The following is an 18,721-nucleotide window of genomic DNA, read 5'->3' as shown; positions in this document are numbered from 1 at the left end:
ACGCTACCTTACAAAATTGAACCATATCACAATTCCTACAAAATACTATGGTTTCAACTGTGTTAGAAAACTACTTTACTTTTTAAAAAGGGATTAATCGCCCTGGCTGAAAAATAAAAATATGATAAGTAATTAATGAGTAGTTAACTTGAAGTGTGCTATTTTAGAATAACTAATTTTGTACTAAGTATCTTTTAGTTGTAATTCAATTGTAAGCATAATAATTAAATAAAGTGTATTTAGTGTACTTTTGTGTGTAAATTGTATACTGCCTACTGTATGCCTGTATAAGGACTAATTACATACTTGATTAGTGATATTAAAATGTATTTTATATATGTTACAAGAACATTACAAATTCATTAGTCTTCGAAACACAAGCAATATAACATGAGTGTATTATATTTCTTCGAAACATACAAGCAATACCATAAGCGTATACATCTGGCTTATTCAAAATAGTACAAACGTACAATTATTTTAAAGTGTGTTAAAAGTTGTATTGTGAAAATAGATAACAGCATGATGCTAATAATATATTTAAAGATTGAAAAAGGGAATATATCTCAAATACAATAAATAAAGTATACTTTTTTCAGGTCTCCACTGTCATTATATATATATATATATTAAAAGAATAATATTTTAAAGCTTCTTGGATTTCCTACATTCATTCATTATGAATTTACAGAAGAAACAATAACACACACACATTTGTAGTGTAAACTCTCAATTATCTATCCGTGTCAGGAAATATAGATAAATGCATAATTTAAGCTATTGTTTGCTTTCGGGTCATCACATTCTGTCCCAGTGTTTCTGTATAGACTTGGAATGGATTGTTTATAAAATTGGAGCTTTGTTCGCATCTTCTTCTGTTATGCTCTTCTCAGATTGTGTTGCGTATAGTGTATTTTTTATTATCAGAACAATTTCCTTTGCTGGCTCAGCATCAATCCTTAAACCATGATTTGAGTAATAAAATAAATGGTACAAATTATTCTCAAACATACAATTGGTCCCCTCATTTTTGAGTAAGTGTACACTCTAAAAAATGCTGGGTTGTTTTAACCCAACTTTGGGTCAAATATGGACTAACCCAGCCGTTGGGTTAAATTTTTACATTACATTTTTAACCCAACATTTCGGGTTTGTCCATATTTGACCCAAAATTGGGTTAAAACAACCCAGCATTTTTTAGAGTGTAGTCATTAATGGACCATTTTTATTCCACTTCACAAACCACAAAAACGTTACTAATCTTACAGTGATTCCAAAAGTGTTTTAAAACAAGCAATGCTGGCAAAATAAAGTGTATATAAGGCATAAGACACTCAGCATTGTATTTAGGTTTAGGATCCTTGAGCAATATCACATGCTTTCCTATAACAAAGGTCTTCATACGTCAGAATGAACCACAAACAAAGCCCCCGTATGGTTATTTTCCCCTAAATAATTTGTATTGGAATAACTTGTTCTAATTTGAAGACTATGACCTGTGCTAGAGACATTACTTATCAAACACACTACAAACGCACATCCCATTTCAGAATGCAGCTTGCTCTTGGAGCAGATGTTCAAGAAAGTCATATCTCAGTTCTGTGTATTTGCTGAAAAGTTTAAATGACTGGCTGTGATGAGGTTCAGGGTTGGAAGGAAGAAGACTGGGTCGACGTGACTGGTACAATATATATTTAACAATATAGATCGTTTCAAAGCAGTTTCACAGTGATAATATGAAATTAAAGTAACAGAGATTGTTTTGGGTTTACAGCAGCTCTAGAATAAAGTTATTGTCCAGCTAAAGTTAGTTTTGATTGATTCACTTCCGTCGCAACGTTCATTAGTTATTAACTTTGGGGCCGCTAACACTACACAGTTCTAACAGAAAACCGTTAACGCGATCCGGCCGCTCATTTGCCCAAAACAGTGCCTGTGGCTCAAGAACATAAACCATGAAATAGGTTCCAAGCCTTGAAAAATTTATAATACAGAATTTTTTATCACTTCTGCGTAGAGCCACGTGAACCGGAATTATACTGACAACGATTTATCTGTACAGAAGTAAAGGGAAGGAGGCCTTCACAGGGGAGAGACTAGTTGACATTTCAGGATTGCTTTGTCGTCGTGTCCAGGCGTGGTCCTTCATCAGATCGGGTATTAACCCGACCAGTATTAACGTAGACGCCATTAGCGTAGATGTACATTCTTCAAATGATGTAACGAGCACAACAGGATTTATGGGAAGTGTTCCCAGTTCCCAGTTGACCTAATCTATGCAGCCTAACATTGAATTACAGAAGTCTATGATGTGTAATGTGTATGCTAGGCCAAAGAGATGGGTTTTTAGTCTACATTTGAACTGACAGAGTGTGTCTGCTACCCGGACAATGGTAGGAAGACTGATCCAAAGTTTTGGTGCTAAATATGAAAAGGATCTACCGCCAGCAGTCAACCTTCTATAATATCCTGCCAGCCCCAAGAACTGCCTCACCTCCTTTTTGGTCTTTGGTCTCGGACAGGTTGCAAATGCTGCCGTCTTATCAATTTGGGGACGCACCTGTCCATGACCCAAGTGAAAGCCCAGATACCTGACTTCCACACGCCCAACCGGACACTTTTTCGGGTTGGCCATTAGCCCAGCCCCTCTCAGCGAACTCAGGACAGTCCGCAACTGCGTATGATGCTGCCAGTAATTGCTATGGATGATAATGTCATCTAGATAGGAGGCAGCATATGCAGCATGCGTAAGGAGAATTTTGTCCATGAGACGCTGAAAGGTGGCTGGAGCCCCGACAAACCCGAAAGGAAGAGTGACAAATTGGTGTAATCCAAACTGCGTTGTCAAATCTGTCTTTTCTTTGGATATAGGAGATAAGGGGATCTGCCAGTACCCTTTCGTTAAATCCAGCGTCAAATAAAATCGAGCATTATCCAGGTGATCAAGCAATTCGTCAACCCGCGGCATTGGATATGCATTGAATTTCGGTAGAGTGTTCACCTTGCGATAATCCACGCAAGAACCGAACCATCCGTTTTAGGCACCAAAACTATCGGACTCGCCCAATCACTGCTTCCTCTATTACTCCCATGTCTAGCATCGCCTCTAATTCGCTTTGAACTACCTTTCTTTGTGTTCAGGCAAGCAATATGGCCGTCTGGGTACTACCACGCCCGGTTCAGTCTCAATGTGGTGCTGGATAAGGTCTGTTCGACCAGGCAGGGATGAGAACACACTGGCAAATTCTGCTTGTAAATTGGCCACATCAATGAGCTTGTTTTGACTGAGTGTCTTGGATCACTCGATACAACTTCTATTTTAAAATAGCAAAATAAGGATATGAGAGTGGTCGATCTGGTTGAAGAAGCTGTCCGTCGATATGGACCTGTTCAAAGGCATTTTTGAGAGTTTCATCCTGGGACTGTTCCAGGGGAAATCATTGCACTCTGTAAGTATTCTCCTTTCAAGAGACGATCTGTTCCCCTGGCTCATCTCCAATTTGGTCCCGGCTCAGCTTCTCCTACCTGAGTAACCTCCCCCCTTCCCCGCTCCCCCTTCTCCCAAGAGACATCCGCACACAAATACCCCAATAATACACTAAAATCTGGCCTATTTGTTCCTCAAATTAGCGGATGTCAGAGGTGCGGGCTAAACGCAACCTCTATATTATGCCTTTGACCGCGAAATTGAATAGCCACCGACATTAAAGAGCCCCTATCATAGCATTTGAAATGTTCCTATTTTTGTTTTAGGAGTTCCCAAAAACAGTTTAACGTCCATGCAAGGATAAAAAAACACTTTATTTGTCTTATAATATGCATTTATTTTTAACTGATTTGCTCAATGACTCTTAAATGATTCGTTCGCAATTCATTTTCCCAAACCTCCTTTGAGTTACGCGAATCTGCGGCGATTGGTCAATTGACCCAGTCAGTTGTTATTGGTAAACCGTAGGCAGAGATTGTCGGCAACAGAACGCCCATAACCAGGATTATAGCTTGTCAAGTGTTGAAAATTGTATATAGTATTTGAACAAACGTGTCAGAAAAAGTGCACTTTCCACACGGTCCCTTACTCGCGTCTCCGTCAAGAGCAAGCTTTCCCGGCGAAACTCACATTGCGGGGGCTTTTGAGGGGCAGTGCTTATATAGAGTGAAGTCATACTGTATTTGGCTAAGTCGTTTAGGAGGTAATTGCAATTTTTCAATGAATGTCTGGTGAATATCAAAAACAAAACTAACTTTACCCCACTTAGAAGCTGCGCGGAGTGTACACAACACACACAACACAATATGACTTGTGCATGCTACAGAAAACAGCAAACATTGTTAATAATACTTACAGATTGTGATTCGGAGGAGGACGAACCTGATCCATATACACTGGATACTGAGCCCTCCTTCAGGAACAACCGGCTTGCGAATCAACACATTTGAATTCATTTAGGTTTTTGAATTTTGAATGATTCGTCATTAAAATGATGAGAACACAAGGTTCGGGCGTTGCAAATATGAACTCTGACCACTGATTCTTCACATGCTCGTCCCTGGACAATGGAAACTAGTGTCTTTGCAATGTTGAACAGCGTCTTCTCGACATGATGCTATTCAGCTGAAGTATTTGAATGTGAATAGTTCAGATGCCAAAGCCTCTAAGTGCCATTTGAAATTTTCTTCTAGAATGATCATTTTTATCAAGCTTGTATATTTAAGTTCAGTAATTTCACTTAAATGACAATTCAAAGGTAATCTTCATCCCCATTTAAGTGAAATTAATGAACTTAAATATACTAGCTTGATAAAAATGATCATTCTAGAAGAAAATTTCAAATGGCACTTAGAGGCTTTGGCATCTGAACTCTTCATGTGTTCTAGACGTCACTTCAAGTTTACACATCCGTCTGCGTGTGCAGTTGTTGGGAGTGGCCAATGACCTATCTATGATGATGTAACAGCTAATGACTCGTTTCAAAAACAATTCATTTCATAGACTCAGAGTCGACTCTCACTTTTGAAAGACAATAACTTTATATACGGTGCACTTTCAGATATAAATCTTTGCAGGATGTTTTCATTCCCTTAGAGCTATATTCCACACTACATGAACAGTCATTTTCAAAAATCCATGATAGGTGCTCTTTAAGAGGTAGTTCACCACCTCCCCGTGTAAGCACCGTACTTTAAACATGGCTCTTATACAATGCATCTGGTTGAATCAGGCTTTGATGAATGGAGATTTGGTTACATCCTGAATCTACCAAAGCGTGATACGTACCCCCCTTAATACTCCCAGGTATCTGGTACAGGCCAAATTGATCGGGGTGGCCTGCGGAGCGTACAGGACCTGTATCAGTGTCCCCATCTCCATCACTGGACAATGATAAAAAAATTACCCGGGTCCCCGCAACGCCAACAGGGCGGCCCAGACCTGCCCGCCTCACTAGTGGCGGGAAGCAGGTCAAGGAATTGGCGTGGAAAGGGGAGAGGAACGGTTGTCAGCCCCACCCCTCTGGGCGGTGCACTGGGACCAACTGTCGGCTCTGCTGCTGGCCCACGCCTCCATGAGGGTGCATGTAGGGGTGTAAAACCCCCTTGTGACCTAGGTTTAGAGGGGGAAGGAGACACAGGGTTGAAAACAAAGAGGGAGAGAGAGAAGCTGCTGGTACCCCAATCCAGGGGCACGCCACCATCTGGTTCTCAGCCAGTTGGATGGCCTGGTTCAACGACGTCGGGCAGTGCACTGGACCCACTGCGCGGTCTTCCTCGGAAGCCATGCCGCGAACTACTCCAGCACCACATTATCGACGACATCGCTTCCCTCAGCCATCAGCCATCTGTGGCAGGAGTCCCGGAGATGTTGCACCATCACAAAGGGTTGCTGCAGGATGGCGCATTTCAGGTCTTCATAGACTAGAAGTTTCTGAACTGGCAGTTGTTGTGCGGCCACCTGCGCCTCTCCGGAGAGCAGAGGTATGCGGACCTCTCAAATAAATCCACAAAAGCCTCTGTATCATCCTGATCATCCCATTTTATTTAGAGGCGCGTGAGTGGGCGGGGCTGCGACAGATGGAGTTCTTCTTCCTTCCCGGATTTCTGCATTGTGATGAGGTTCAGGGTTGGCGTGACCGGGACTCGTAAGTTTTTATTAAGCCTAGTTCACACTACGTGATTTTAAGCCCGATTTAAGCCCGATTTGCAAATCGTTGAGTCGCCGACAAGTCAGGGTGTTATCGCGTGCAAATCGCGGGCGATTAGCGGACGAATAACGCTCGCCAATCCGATAGTGTGAAAGAGCCAACAACGCATCAAAGACAGCTTGCAGACAGGTCACCGAGCTTAGAAAAATATCTAGCATGCTAGATATCTCGCGCAGTCGCGCGACTCAATCTCAGTGATGTCATGAGTACAGCCAATCATAGCAACGCATGGGTTGAGGACACCAGGTAAATCTTACTTTTTCTTTTTTGCATTTTTTTTTCTCAGAGCAGATCGTCGAGCAAACAGTGTGCAGCACTAGTTTCTGTCTGACGTCCATATTCGCGTGTTGTGTTCTTCTCTGCAGTTTCGCGCCATTTCTGGTTCGTTTTATTGCGTGGTTTTTCGTGACAAAACATGGTTTCTAGACCAGATAGAATCGTGTTGTTGTCCACTCGTTATTTGTTTGATTATTTTCAGGATTTAGACCGTACTATAGTACTGAAACAGCTCTCATTGAGTCACAAATGATATGCTCTTATCATCCGATCGTGGTTGTATCTCTGTGTAGTGCGTTGTTAACTCGTGTAGTGAGTTACTCCTGTTGTGGATCAATCATGTTGTGTTGTGTGGTGTGAACAGCTAAACAACTTGAACACTCATGATTTCACTGAGAGCAAGTCATGTAATGTGAACTGCACAGTTCAGCCCGACATTTTAAAATCATGTAGTGTGAACTAGGCATTAGGATAACTTCAAAATAACAACAAACAAAAGTCACGCCCACAGCACATTTGCCGTAGACTCACTGCAGCACAGACAGTAGTTTAACAAAACAGGCTCTGTCCTTTTGGTTATCTCACTATACTCTTTCCCCAGTGATCTTGTACGAGTCCTCGGTCCTTCTCTCTCTTCCGTTCTCTTTCCAGTGTGGCTTATATCCACGCCAATTACCGCAACAAGACACAGGTGTTCGTCATCTCCACTTGACCTACTGCTCGTCTCCTTTCTCTCTTTTCCGTTGCAGACTTCGCTGAACCACGCCCCCCTTGCCACACTGGTATTTTAAGGAAATACATATCGATGCTTATTTGCGGTAACACTTTAGAATACGGTTCCTTCGTTAATGAATAGGAACCAATGAGTAACACAATATTAACAATCTAGTAACTATTATTAGCTAACAAGAAACTCTGATTAACGAACTAGTAAGTAATAGCACACAGACGAAAGTGGTAGTTCACTATTAAGTAATCAATAACTATTTTTAATACTTCCCAGAGAACTACTGACAATCTAGTAACTACTATTAATTAAAAGAAACTCTTATTAACGAATTAGTAAGTAATAGCTCACAGATGAAAGTGTTACTAGATACTTCTGTGGGAATTACTAATTATTTGGATTCGTATTATAATGTGAAGATCATTGGAACTAACTAGTAATGACTCAAGTGTTACTAAAGACATTTTCTAAACGTATACTAAAGTTCACCAAAAATCTCAAACGTTTGCACAAATCCTCATGTAGTAACACTTCGGTCATTACTAGTTAACCAACCAAATGCAGTGCAGTAGAAGCCATAGCACACAATAAATGATTCATATTCTCTATTCTTTGTTTGCTAACAGAGACAGAATGAAGCTGTAATGCCGGAAACACAATGACCATGGCTCTGTATACGCACATCTTGATCTTGGCATAGTTTTTCCTAACATAAACGACCAGAAATAGACACTGTATCTCTTGTGGAAAAGAGCAATGTGATCTGGCCACAAGCAAATTATATGTTGTTCTATTTTAAGTGGATTGTTTGTATTAGACACCAAGAGATTTGACTATTTGAAAAGGTTATGAAATGGAAATGTATATTGTCTCAGTGACGTGTTTGGAAATTGTGTCGTCAGTGTACGGAAAACCAGTACATAAATAAACATCTATTCTGAAATTTCAATATGTAAAGATGTTTATTGCCATGAATTGCCACAATAATGAAAATGGTAGTTTAAGAGGAATCACATTCCAACATAACAAAGTTTTTACTTGACTCTAGAGTGGGTCAACTTTGGTTTGTGATGAATTAATTGCAAATTAAAACAAGCAGTTGAAACAATATTGGTTTGGTCTGAATGATAGAGATGCCAGTTATGTATTTCTGCCCAGAGACTATTCCATACACAATAGACAGATCTTAAAATGAACAAATTTGATTTGTATTATTATTGTCATTGTTGTAACACTTGCAAGGAGCAATAAAGAACAGAAAACTGGCAAGTTGTGTGGCATTTCCAGTCAAATCAGATCTATAATATCTATATCTGAAGCACCTCTTATGTAGGCCTATGGCAGACCCTGTAAATCTGTTCTACATATTAAAACTGTATGTAAAGTGATATTAAAATGCATAACACTATAGTGTTATGCATTTGTTATGCATTTTAATATCACTTTACACTGCAGTAATTCAGACGAAAAGTGAATAATAGACTAGACTGTGTTTTTTTTATTATATAAATCATAGGGTCTGTCAAAAACATGTTAATTTTTCCAATTGATATTATTTAATCTGTATCATGGTAAAATATCATATATAACGAAACAGCAGCCATCTTTTACAGTTCCTCCTGAACCAAAACAACCAGCTTAACCAGTTCACACCATAACAACTGGAAGTTGTTTACCTTCATTATTATTGTAATGTAATGTGCTTTGAGACATGAGGTAATTTAACGCTGTCGCATTTGTTTGCTGCCTGCTGTGATCATGTGTTGTGGAGGAGGTGTGGCTTTGGAGACACTCGAAAGGGAGGGTGGGATCTTAAGCTTTCAAAGCTAACTCGCTATTGCTAGCCTCTATGAAAATTGTCCACCAAACCTTTAACGCAGCATCCATATTCCCTTCCTGGCTTGATCAAGCTATTGGTTTCATGCTCACAAGCACCGGGAAGCACTGTATGGCATTTAATCATTGTAGTTGGTAAAAAAAAAAAAAAAAATATATATATATATATATATATATATATATATATATATATAGACCATTTCAAAAGATGTAAACAACACTGGCCCAGAAGCACTTCCTGTTTCAGTTTGTAACCATTTTCTTTATTTCACATGTAATGAAAACATCTTAAAGATGTTTGTTTAAATTTGATTCAGTTTTAAATGTTCTGTTGGTTGTATTTTATCCCAGCTTTTATGTAGTGTTAAAAAACTGAAACAGGAAGTGCTTCTGGACCAGTGTTGTTTACATCTTGTGAAATGGTCTATATATATAGATATATATATTCTTGATAAAGTTTTTATTAATTAAACGACTTTTACATTTTAAAATATACCGTCTTTATGTTGTTTTGCCGATTCAATGTGAAATTATGTATTATTAAAACATCTTATACATTTTTAGTGTCTGTTGTAATAATTAATAAGTAATCTAATTAGTGTAATTCACTTTCCTTTGAAAAAGTAAATTAAGAGACTTCTCATAATTTTTCTGTAATTTAATTGCAGTTACTTGATGTAGAGATTAAAGAACAATTATAAAACAAAAATAAATCAATAGGGGATTTAACATCAAGGTTTTATGTTAAAATGTTAATGAGAAAAATTTGGTCAGTTCAAGAACTACGCAATTGTATATTGTTTATTTGATAGAATAAAAAGTGCAGTTTTGTTACTGATTGAAAGATATGGGATTTAGAAAGTAATTAGTAATCCGAAGGTGTTTAGTAGCTAGTAATTAATTATTTACTTACTTACTTACTTATTAAATATTAATATAATTAACTTTTTTAGAGTAACTTTCTCATTTAATATTGTGTGATCAATCGCGATATATATTGTCTTAATTAATAGACTTATTTTATCGTTGATATGTAGCCTTAATATAATTTCACGTAATATTGGATTTCTGTGCTTTGTGTCATGACTTCCTCGAGAAGTTATAAATATCATGCAAAAGCAATTCACATGTCTTCATGTATCTGAAAAGCATGCTGCTTTGCAAGCTAAAAAGAACTAGTGTTTGAGTGCACACTGTTTAGGAGTGAAACGTTCACTGTCTCATAAGCTCAAGGCAGACAATGCCAACAGTACACAATGTTCCCTTCACCGAAGGAACTCCCCCTATGTGCAGACCTTCATAATATTTAAGTTACAAAACCTCATGCCATATTTTATTCATTTAAACAGATTATTTTTTCTTAAAATATATATACATCACAATGTCAGTGTGCAGAAAACTCCAACTTTGGACTTTTAACAAGTTAAAGAAAAGTATCAATTGGCACAATGCGATATATATATACGCAGGACAAAAACGGACCGTGACATAGTTGCGGGGAAAGGGGGTATCCCTCCTTACATTAACACAACAGTGGCTTTAAATAAGAGCATACAACTAATACTCCGTTTCTAAAATGTATTTACAGTATGTTTTAAAAGCAATGACAATTTACAATGACAACAAAATAATACAAAACACAACACGACGACATCCTGTATGAAGTGTTCCCTATGCAGACCGATGGTATCGTCCTCAGACACTTACATCGTCCCAAACCTTATAAGAGTTTGATTCACTCCAGACACTCTGTTCATTTGGGTATTTAGAGTAATACTTAGCGTTATGAACGTGATGATGATGTATGTTATTCTGGTACATGATCATAAGCGTTATTGCGACGGTTTATTTTGAATGACTGGCTGCCAATTTTTTTTTTTTTTTTTTACAACCGGACACTTGGATTAAGAAGTGGAAAACCGGGCTTTTTTCGGATTTTTAACATTGTTCTGCCGTTGCTTTCTTCGTTATTTTAGATATAACAATTAGACAAGCGTTCGCAGTTGTTTTGACGGTCCGATTTACAGTATTTAAAGGGCTTAATTCACTTCGCGAGCACGATCCATTGTTAAATAAAGGATGTCTGCTGAACCATTTTCCTACATCGAAATGAGTCGTGTCAGCGCAGCAAGCACTGGTTCGTAACTATATTTCTTTATTGTTTTCCTTCTCATCTTTTAATATTTGGTGTGTTTTCTGTTTAAATGACACTGTCTTTGTTCTCGTTCAAACACAATCCCAAGTGTCAAGCGTTAATCTTGGGAACAACAATATAGCCGTATTCATTAACATAACAATTGTGAAAGTTAGTTAATATTATATAAAAGTGAGTTAGCCCCGTTTCGGGCTTTTTATTCGTTGAGTCTTGCATGTCTCAACATGTCATCGATGAGTTCATTGAGGTCAGCAGTGCAGGAGTATCGGGCCACGAAACTACCAATCCTACTATGGCGAAGCGTGCGCTCATGAATATTAAATAGGCAATGGTGACGTCCCTTGGTAACAGTCTTTGAGCGTCCAATCACGTAACTTGATTATTATTCACGAGCACAGTGCCTTGTTCGGCGGTTAGGCGAAGTCTTAATTTAAGCCAATCACAGAGACCCGCTGATTAACGTCACGTCGTGTACTGAATGCTCACAGGCCGTCACCTCTTCCATAGTGGGATTGTTGAATGCGCGAGCGGGGATCCCAGGGAAATCCCGAGCACTGTTCTGTCCACAGCTGTCACTTCAGGCACAGTTCAAGACAGCAGTCTTTACACAAACCTGCGGTGTCTTGTTAACAGTATTACTGATGGGTTAATAAGATCATTAAAGTGTCTGTCTGCTGGCCTTCTGCTTGTCGTAGTCGGCAAAACTCCCTCATACACGGACGTTTAACTTTAGATATTTGCTTTCTTATATTGCTTGCTTTCTAATTATTCAATGTTAATATATGTTATATCATTAATTTTGTTAAAATCGTCATGGCAGTCAGAGATAAATGCATTTATACAAAACATTCTGACTTGTTTATATATATTGTTTTTTCAAATAAAATAGATAAATAGTGGATTGAGTTTCATTATCTGAGACCAAAACCTGACAAATTGACAATTTCTTGCTGGAGGTTGTCCTGTAGAAATGTAACATTTTCTGAACTGTTCAGTAAAAGGTTGTCTCATATTATGTTTCTTCTTCAGACATCGGTAGTGTCGATCATCTACCAAGAGAAACGGAGCCCAGCGATTCATTACAGGAGGCCGGGTGGTACTGGGCTGACATATCAAGGTGAACTATTTACTGTAGCCGGAATAAGTCTTAGTATTTTTGTCTTTATCAATTTGTCTGCATATTATTGAATTTATACCACTTCTATTAGGGAGGAGGTAAACGAAATCCTCCACGGCTTGCCCGACGGTGCTTTCCTGGTCCGAAATGCCTCCTGCAGGGTGCAGGGAGAATACACATTAACTGTGAGGTAAGGATTGCATGGTTCTGGATTCCTGATTCTAGATTTTAGTGAAGCAGATTTGTGACTCTGGTACTGACATTGGCCAACTAATCATTAGCCATTAAAACAGTCTTGTCTGTATTGCTACCAATCACACATCTATCACAAATAATATATGTTCACAAATCAGAGTCATTAAAAATTAGTGTCACTTTTAGGATCTGTCTAAAGGTACATTTACACAACAATGATTTACTAAAGGGGAAAGGTTTTTCCTTTATGATTTTTGCGTTCAGACGACAATGTTGTCAAAACAATCCCCGTTTACACGACTAAAAACGCTGTATTTGGCTAAGACTTCCCAGTAGTTGGCGATAAAGACACTGTTCTTGTAGACTGAACCACTGTTTTCACAAATTAAATTTTTTTTGCACCGAGACAATAATGGGAACTTTCAAAGTTGATTTCTTAAAGGATTAGTTTAAGGATTAAGATGGCAAATTGTCCGATTTGATTGGTTGGGATTTCAACAATGGGCTCTTTTCACACATGACCTCTACATGGAGAAATACATTGTACCAGAAAAAAGGCTGTGTGTCTGAAAGCACTTCTCTCCACAGGAACAATGGCACCAACAAACTCATCAGGATCCAACACCGAGATGGAAAATTTGGATTCTCGGAGCCTCTGACCTTCAGCTCTGTGCCGGATCTGATATCTTACTACAGGCAAAGGAGCTTAGTCCAGTACAACACTTCCCTGGATGTCACACTGGCTTATCCCGTGTCCCACTGTCACACGGTCGGTACCTTTCAATGAATTTCGTTGTGATCCTAGTTGAAAGGAAACTTTAGTCGGTGTGTTTTTGTGTCAATAAGCAAATGCCTTATATTGCGTGTTCAGGATCTACCTGTGAAGGAAGAGTTTTTGAGCGCCACCAGAGAGAAACTTCAAGAATGTTTAAGACTGTTTCAGAAGACGGCAGAGTATGACCAGCTATATGATGCTTGCACCACTTTATTACAGGTAAGCTTTCCACGATCAAATATGTGCAGATGTAATAGTTTTTGAAAAATGTATGTCAAATACATTGCTTTTCTAAGAATTTTCCCCTGTCGCTTTACAGGAAATCCAAAGGACAAATACTTTAGAGCCCGTCAGTATGACCGAGATCTCAAAAGACCAGTGTTATTCTCAAGAGAACTCTTGCAAGGATTTCCCCGTCTCAGTCCACAGTCATCTGACAAAGTGAGTGCTCGTAAACCCTAGCAGTTCACACATCTTTTACATCCTTTGCTCAAGTTGCCCAAACCTGTAGAAATTTCTTTATTCTGTTGAACACAAAAAAGGTTTTTGAAGAATGTCGGTAACCGAACATTTGATGAACATTGACTTCCACGGTATGGAGAAAAAAAATATTATGCAAGTCAATGGGGTCCATGAACTGTTCGGTTACCAACATTCACTTCATCAGCATTTCATTAAAACTATCGTCATATACACACAGAAACTCAAGACAACCTGTCAAAATAAAAGTTTGGTTTGATTTGAAGAAATTGTGACAGAAATATTTTGCTGATATTTTTTTTTAAGGAATATTAAAAATAAATTCTTGTTTTTGGTACAGGTGCTGAAATTTACCTAAAATAAATAAATTGTTAGTTTGGTTTGACTACATTTTAAATGACTAATTAAACTGTTAATGTTTTATGCCTTCATTTGATCACAATGTGTATTAAATCATAAATACTGAAAAATGAAAACAAGACGAGAATTTCTGACGAAATGGAACATTTTTATTGTAAAGTAAAGTAGTGAAGTTTTATGAATTCAATTGATTAGACATGATTTCTGGTAATTAAATTGAATTAAACCTCTTAACAGCATAATGAAACATCTCAATTTCATTTATTTTTATAAACTTGTAAAGAATTAATTTTCATTTAATTAGACAATCAGACTATTAAAACAAAATCCAGAAAAAATAAATAAAACCGATTTCATAAGTTTCATAAGTACTTGGATTTGGGGTTTTAGACTTTCATTCATCATCATCACAACTGAGGATGTTTTTTAATGAAACCTGAGAGATTTCTGTTCCTCTATCTGCAAGTCCATTCACTCATAAATTTGACGCATCAAAAAGTTAATAAAAAGATCATAAAACTAATCCATATGAATTGAATGGTTTAATCCAAGGCTTTTGAAGAGACGCATGTGCTTTATTTGATGAACGGGTTTAATTTAAGCTTTTATTCCCATATAAACACACACACATACATTGAGCACTTCAAATATGGTAAATGGAAGTTGAACTGTACTTAATGAAGTTGCAAAGTTTTGGCCTTTTAATGGAGGGACAGAATTCTCTCAGGTTTCATAAAAACATAACCATTGTGTTTCAGTTCATGATGAACTATATCCCTTAATGTGGGATACTTGACTTTGCGAACACCGGTTATTATGATTTTTATTGCATTTCGAAATAATTTACCCGTCATCACTGATTTGATTAAAAAAAATCTCTCAATATTATGGCACCTTTTAAACCGGTTAAATTTCCCGTCTTTATTAACGAATTGAAAGGGGAACACGACTGATGCAATAGATCAGAAAGGTCCGTAGGAGACGATGGGACAATGCTCTTGGAGCTGCATGAGGCGTTTCCAGAGCTTTTTGCTTATCAACGAGTGTTTATTTCCTCAGGTCTCCATACGAGGTAAAAGAGGAGCGAGAGGAGAGCGTGGAGCTTCTGGAGGAAGAGCGATGGTTTGTGGGAGATCTCGGGCGAGGTCAGGCGGAGGAGCTTCTCCACGGGAAACCGTCCGGTGCTTTCCTCATCCGAAACAGCAGCTCGAAGGATTGCTACGCCTGCTCTGTGGTGTAAGTCATCAGTCTTTGACCTGTTTGTTTCTTAATTAGCACAAGATGGAAACGTCCCGTAGCTAGGGATGGGTATCGTTAAGGTTTTATCGGTATTACTACTCTTACCGATACCGCTTATCCATCCGGTACTTTAACGGTATTCTTATCGGTTCTTTTTGGTGTTTTTTTTTTTTTTTAAGAATTAAGAACATAATTAAACTCTATATTTTGAAATGTAAAATAGAAAAAGCAAAACGAAGAAAAATATATTTTTGTTATGCAGCAATGTGCAGGCTTTTTTGTTTTATATACAAAAAGGACACATAAGGAAAAAAAAACAAGTACAAACACAAGAATAAAATCAATCAAAGATACAAATTATATACAAAAGTGCTTTAATTTCAGGAAGGTGTACTAACATATCTTTTCAGGTAATTGTTTCTGTCTGAAAAGAAACCTAATTTAGTAATCAAATATAAAATAGCACTGTATAGTTTATCATAGATAGATTAATGCTTATTAAATCTAAAGTTACTCATTCAAAAGCTGTGAGTGATTTTCTCTGCCTTTTGTTGTTTGATTTGCATTAATGGCTGAATCGTCAGCACGTTTAGGCTATTAGACCGCTGCCCCTTTAAGACCGAAAGCAAATCTAATCGGTAACTGAAGAACCATCATTTTCTCCCTATTATTTACGTCCATTTAAGACATAATTGTGTTTAAGTGAATAAACTGTGTTTCAGCGAATCTCAGAGCTGGTCATTTTGACAGTATGTATATTTGATTGTTAAGGACACACGAAGCCCAAAGTATAGGCTACTTTTCTTGTCTCGTTGCAGTCCGTTTCGGAGCGCGCACCGCCTTGTGGACAGCGTCTCTTGCGCAGGTTTTTGTGTTTTTAATAGCCATTTTTTGATCTTGCAACAGTAGAAGACAGCATTTTGCAACAATCGCCAATCGTGCTGATTCTGACGGTATGTTTGGGTTTTAGGAAGAACTGACAGCGCTCCGCAGTGCTGTGAAGTAAAGGAAGTAAGCTGGACCGATCATGCGTCTTGTTTTTTAACGGTTTTATCTCAAATATCTTCTTTTTATAATATTTGGAAGCCGAAATACAAAATATATTAGAATAATATCCCAGATCTAAAGTGTAACCACGTTGAATGTTTAGTTCTGTCCTCATTGTCACTCATGAAGCAGGGCTGTCATGTTGCGCGTGCTGTGGCTTTGCGTGAGAATATTCTCTCTCTCTCTCTCTCTCTGCTGAACTGCGAATTTCAAATTTGCATCACAGACAAATGGTTTAATTAAAATATAGTTTATATATAGAAAAGGCTGGCGATATAAACATGTTCAAGATAACGTCTTTATAGGAATGATAAATAATTTTTCCAGTACCGACAGCAGAACCGATAACGTCCGAGCTTATCGATACAGCGGTCTTTCAAAATTCAGCACCGGGGCCCGTTTAATACCGGGTTTCGGTACCCATCCCTACCCGTAGCGTGGTGTGAATCGGTTGTCTTCAGAGGCTGTAGTCCCGTATTGGCAGACATTTTGGATCAGACATCCACATTGGATCTTTTTCTGGCCATGAACGATATACAGTAACAAAAGATCAATTTTCTGCCCGGTGTTTTACTTAATCTGGCAATCATGCGCACAAGCTCTTTCTATTATGCGATAGTGCCGCCGATCTGAAAACTCAAAAAGCAAGTAAACTGTAGTTCAGCGATCTCCATTGAGATATTCTGCTTAAAGGAAAGTGTCAGTCTGTGTTCGGTTCACGAGCCACTAAATCTGCCATCTCCTGTCCCAAAACGCAGTCGTGGTGTAAACGAACGGCCAAAAGTTTTACGTTTTTAGCTGAAACCGGTGTTGTGTAAAACTGCCCCTATAAGTTCTCAAATGAAATGAAATGAATGAATTTTAGAGTTTCTTTTTGTAGACATTTTAATCAGAGATCTTAACACTCAGTCATTCAAGTCACGAGATAATTAAAGGGAGAGTCCACCCAAAATTAAAATTCTGTCATCATTTACTCACACTCAAGTTGTTCCAAACCTGTATGCATTTCTTTGTTCCGCTGAACACAAAGCAAGATATTTGTGAGAATGATTGTACATCGAGATGTGCTTGGTGAACTAAACCTTGAAGCATTGCAAAACTAGTCTAATGACTCTTCAGGAAACCTGCTTTTTGCCTTTATTTATAGTACAATAGAGCGCAGATGGAAAAGTAAGGCTATTAAGTCGTCGTTCGTAGGTTCAAGTTTGAAAGTTTTATAAACGTATCTGCTAGATGAACCTTTGTTTCCAGCTTGACCCGATTCTGGTTCGCTAACCCCGCTCTGAATGTCTTTAACCACAGGGTGGGCAGCCAGGTGAGGCACTGTGTGATTCGCCACACCGAGCGCGGCTACGGATTCGTCGAGCCGTTCGATCTCCACAAGTCTCTGAAGGATCTCGTTCTGCACTACCATCACACCTCGCTGGCACAGCACAACCAGGCTCTGGACGTCCGGCTGGCGTATCCGGTCCACAGCTGAGTCCACTTGCGTCCCGGTGAGGGTTACGTGCACTAAGACTGAAGAAGATGTGCCACTCGTTGGCGTTGTCCCTTCATTTTACAATGTGCGAAGGGTGGAACCAACTGTGTATGTGTATTGCACTTTCCAAAGCATTCCTCATGGTCATAATGAAACTCCAGTACTTGAACAAGTATTCGATGAGCCCTTTGTAGACATGTTTACAGATAGTCACAAAAACAACAGAATTTGTAATACGATCACGCTTTTTAAGTGGGGATGAATGCATATAGCCTTTTTTATTAAAGTTTTATTAAAACATTTTAAAGTGTATTTTGTGAATGTAACAAAGTGGGTGCATTTATTATTCAATGGCAAACTTTTTAAATCTTGCTTTATTGTCTAAAACAAGATACCGGCAATTCATTTATTTTATTTTCTTGCACCCAAGCAAGGACGTTCTTGACGCTTGGTTTATTAGAAATCCAAAAAATGTTTCAGAAGCAGTTTTTAGTTAATAAATGTTGAGCAACATATTTTGTGCACAATACAAGTATCCATTTTACACCTGTTAACAAGTTACAGGAAATGTATTTGTTGAGTTTAAGTTCTACTTCTAATGTTTACTTGTTTTTAGGAAGGCCAGGACAGTGTAGTTGTCTTATGGGACATTTCATTGAGTTTAATAAATGAGCGTGTCTATGGTAAACGACACAATGCCAAACTGCTCATACTTGAGATGAACAATTCTCTGCAAAATATTTTTTTTTAGTTTTTTTTTTTTTGTCATTTGTCAGCAGCAAAAGGGGAACATTTACCCCGATTCGCAGAGCTTTTTTTTTTTTGCTACAGTTTTCC

The 18,721-nt window shown here is 38.2% G+C and overlaps 1 protein-coding gene across 1 annotated transcript; it reads left to right on the top strand.

Moving 5' to 3' along the window:
- The first annotated feature begins 10,751 nt into the window (after positions 1–10,751).
- Positions 10,752–18,030, top strand: pik3r3a (phosphoinositide-3-kinase, regulatory subunit 3a (gamma)). The gene is made up of 8 exons (XM_039657369.2): positions 10,752–11,173; positions 12,221–12,308; positions 12,400–12,498; positions 13,092–13,272; positions 13,375–13,497; positions 13,598–13,719; positions 15,178–15,354; positions 17,707–18,030. Exons 1-8 carry the CDS (start codon positions 11,116–11,118, stop codon positions 17,882–17,884), a joined length of 1,026 nt encoding a protein of 341 aa, XP_039513303.2. The 5' UTR covers positions 10,752–11,115; the 3' UTR covers positions 17,885–18,030.
- The last annotated feature ends 691 nt before the right edge of the window (positions 18,031–18,721 follow it).

This window comes from Pimephales promelas, chromosome 5 (genome assembly GCF_988280905.1).
Source record: "Pimephales promelas chromosome 5, fPimPro1.hap1.1, whole genome shotgun sequence".
NCBI lineage: Eukaryota > Metazoa > Chordata > Actinopteri > Cypriniformes > Leuciscidae > Pimephales > Pimephales promelas.
Note: the sequence above shows the minus strand (reverse complement) of the source record. Positions and strands in the feature narration are given on the sequence as shown.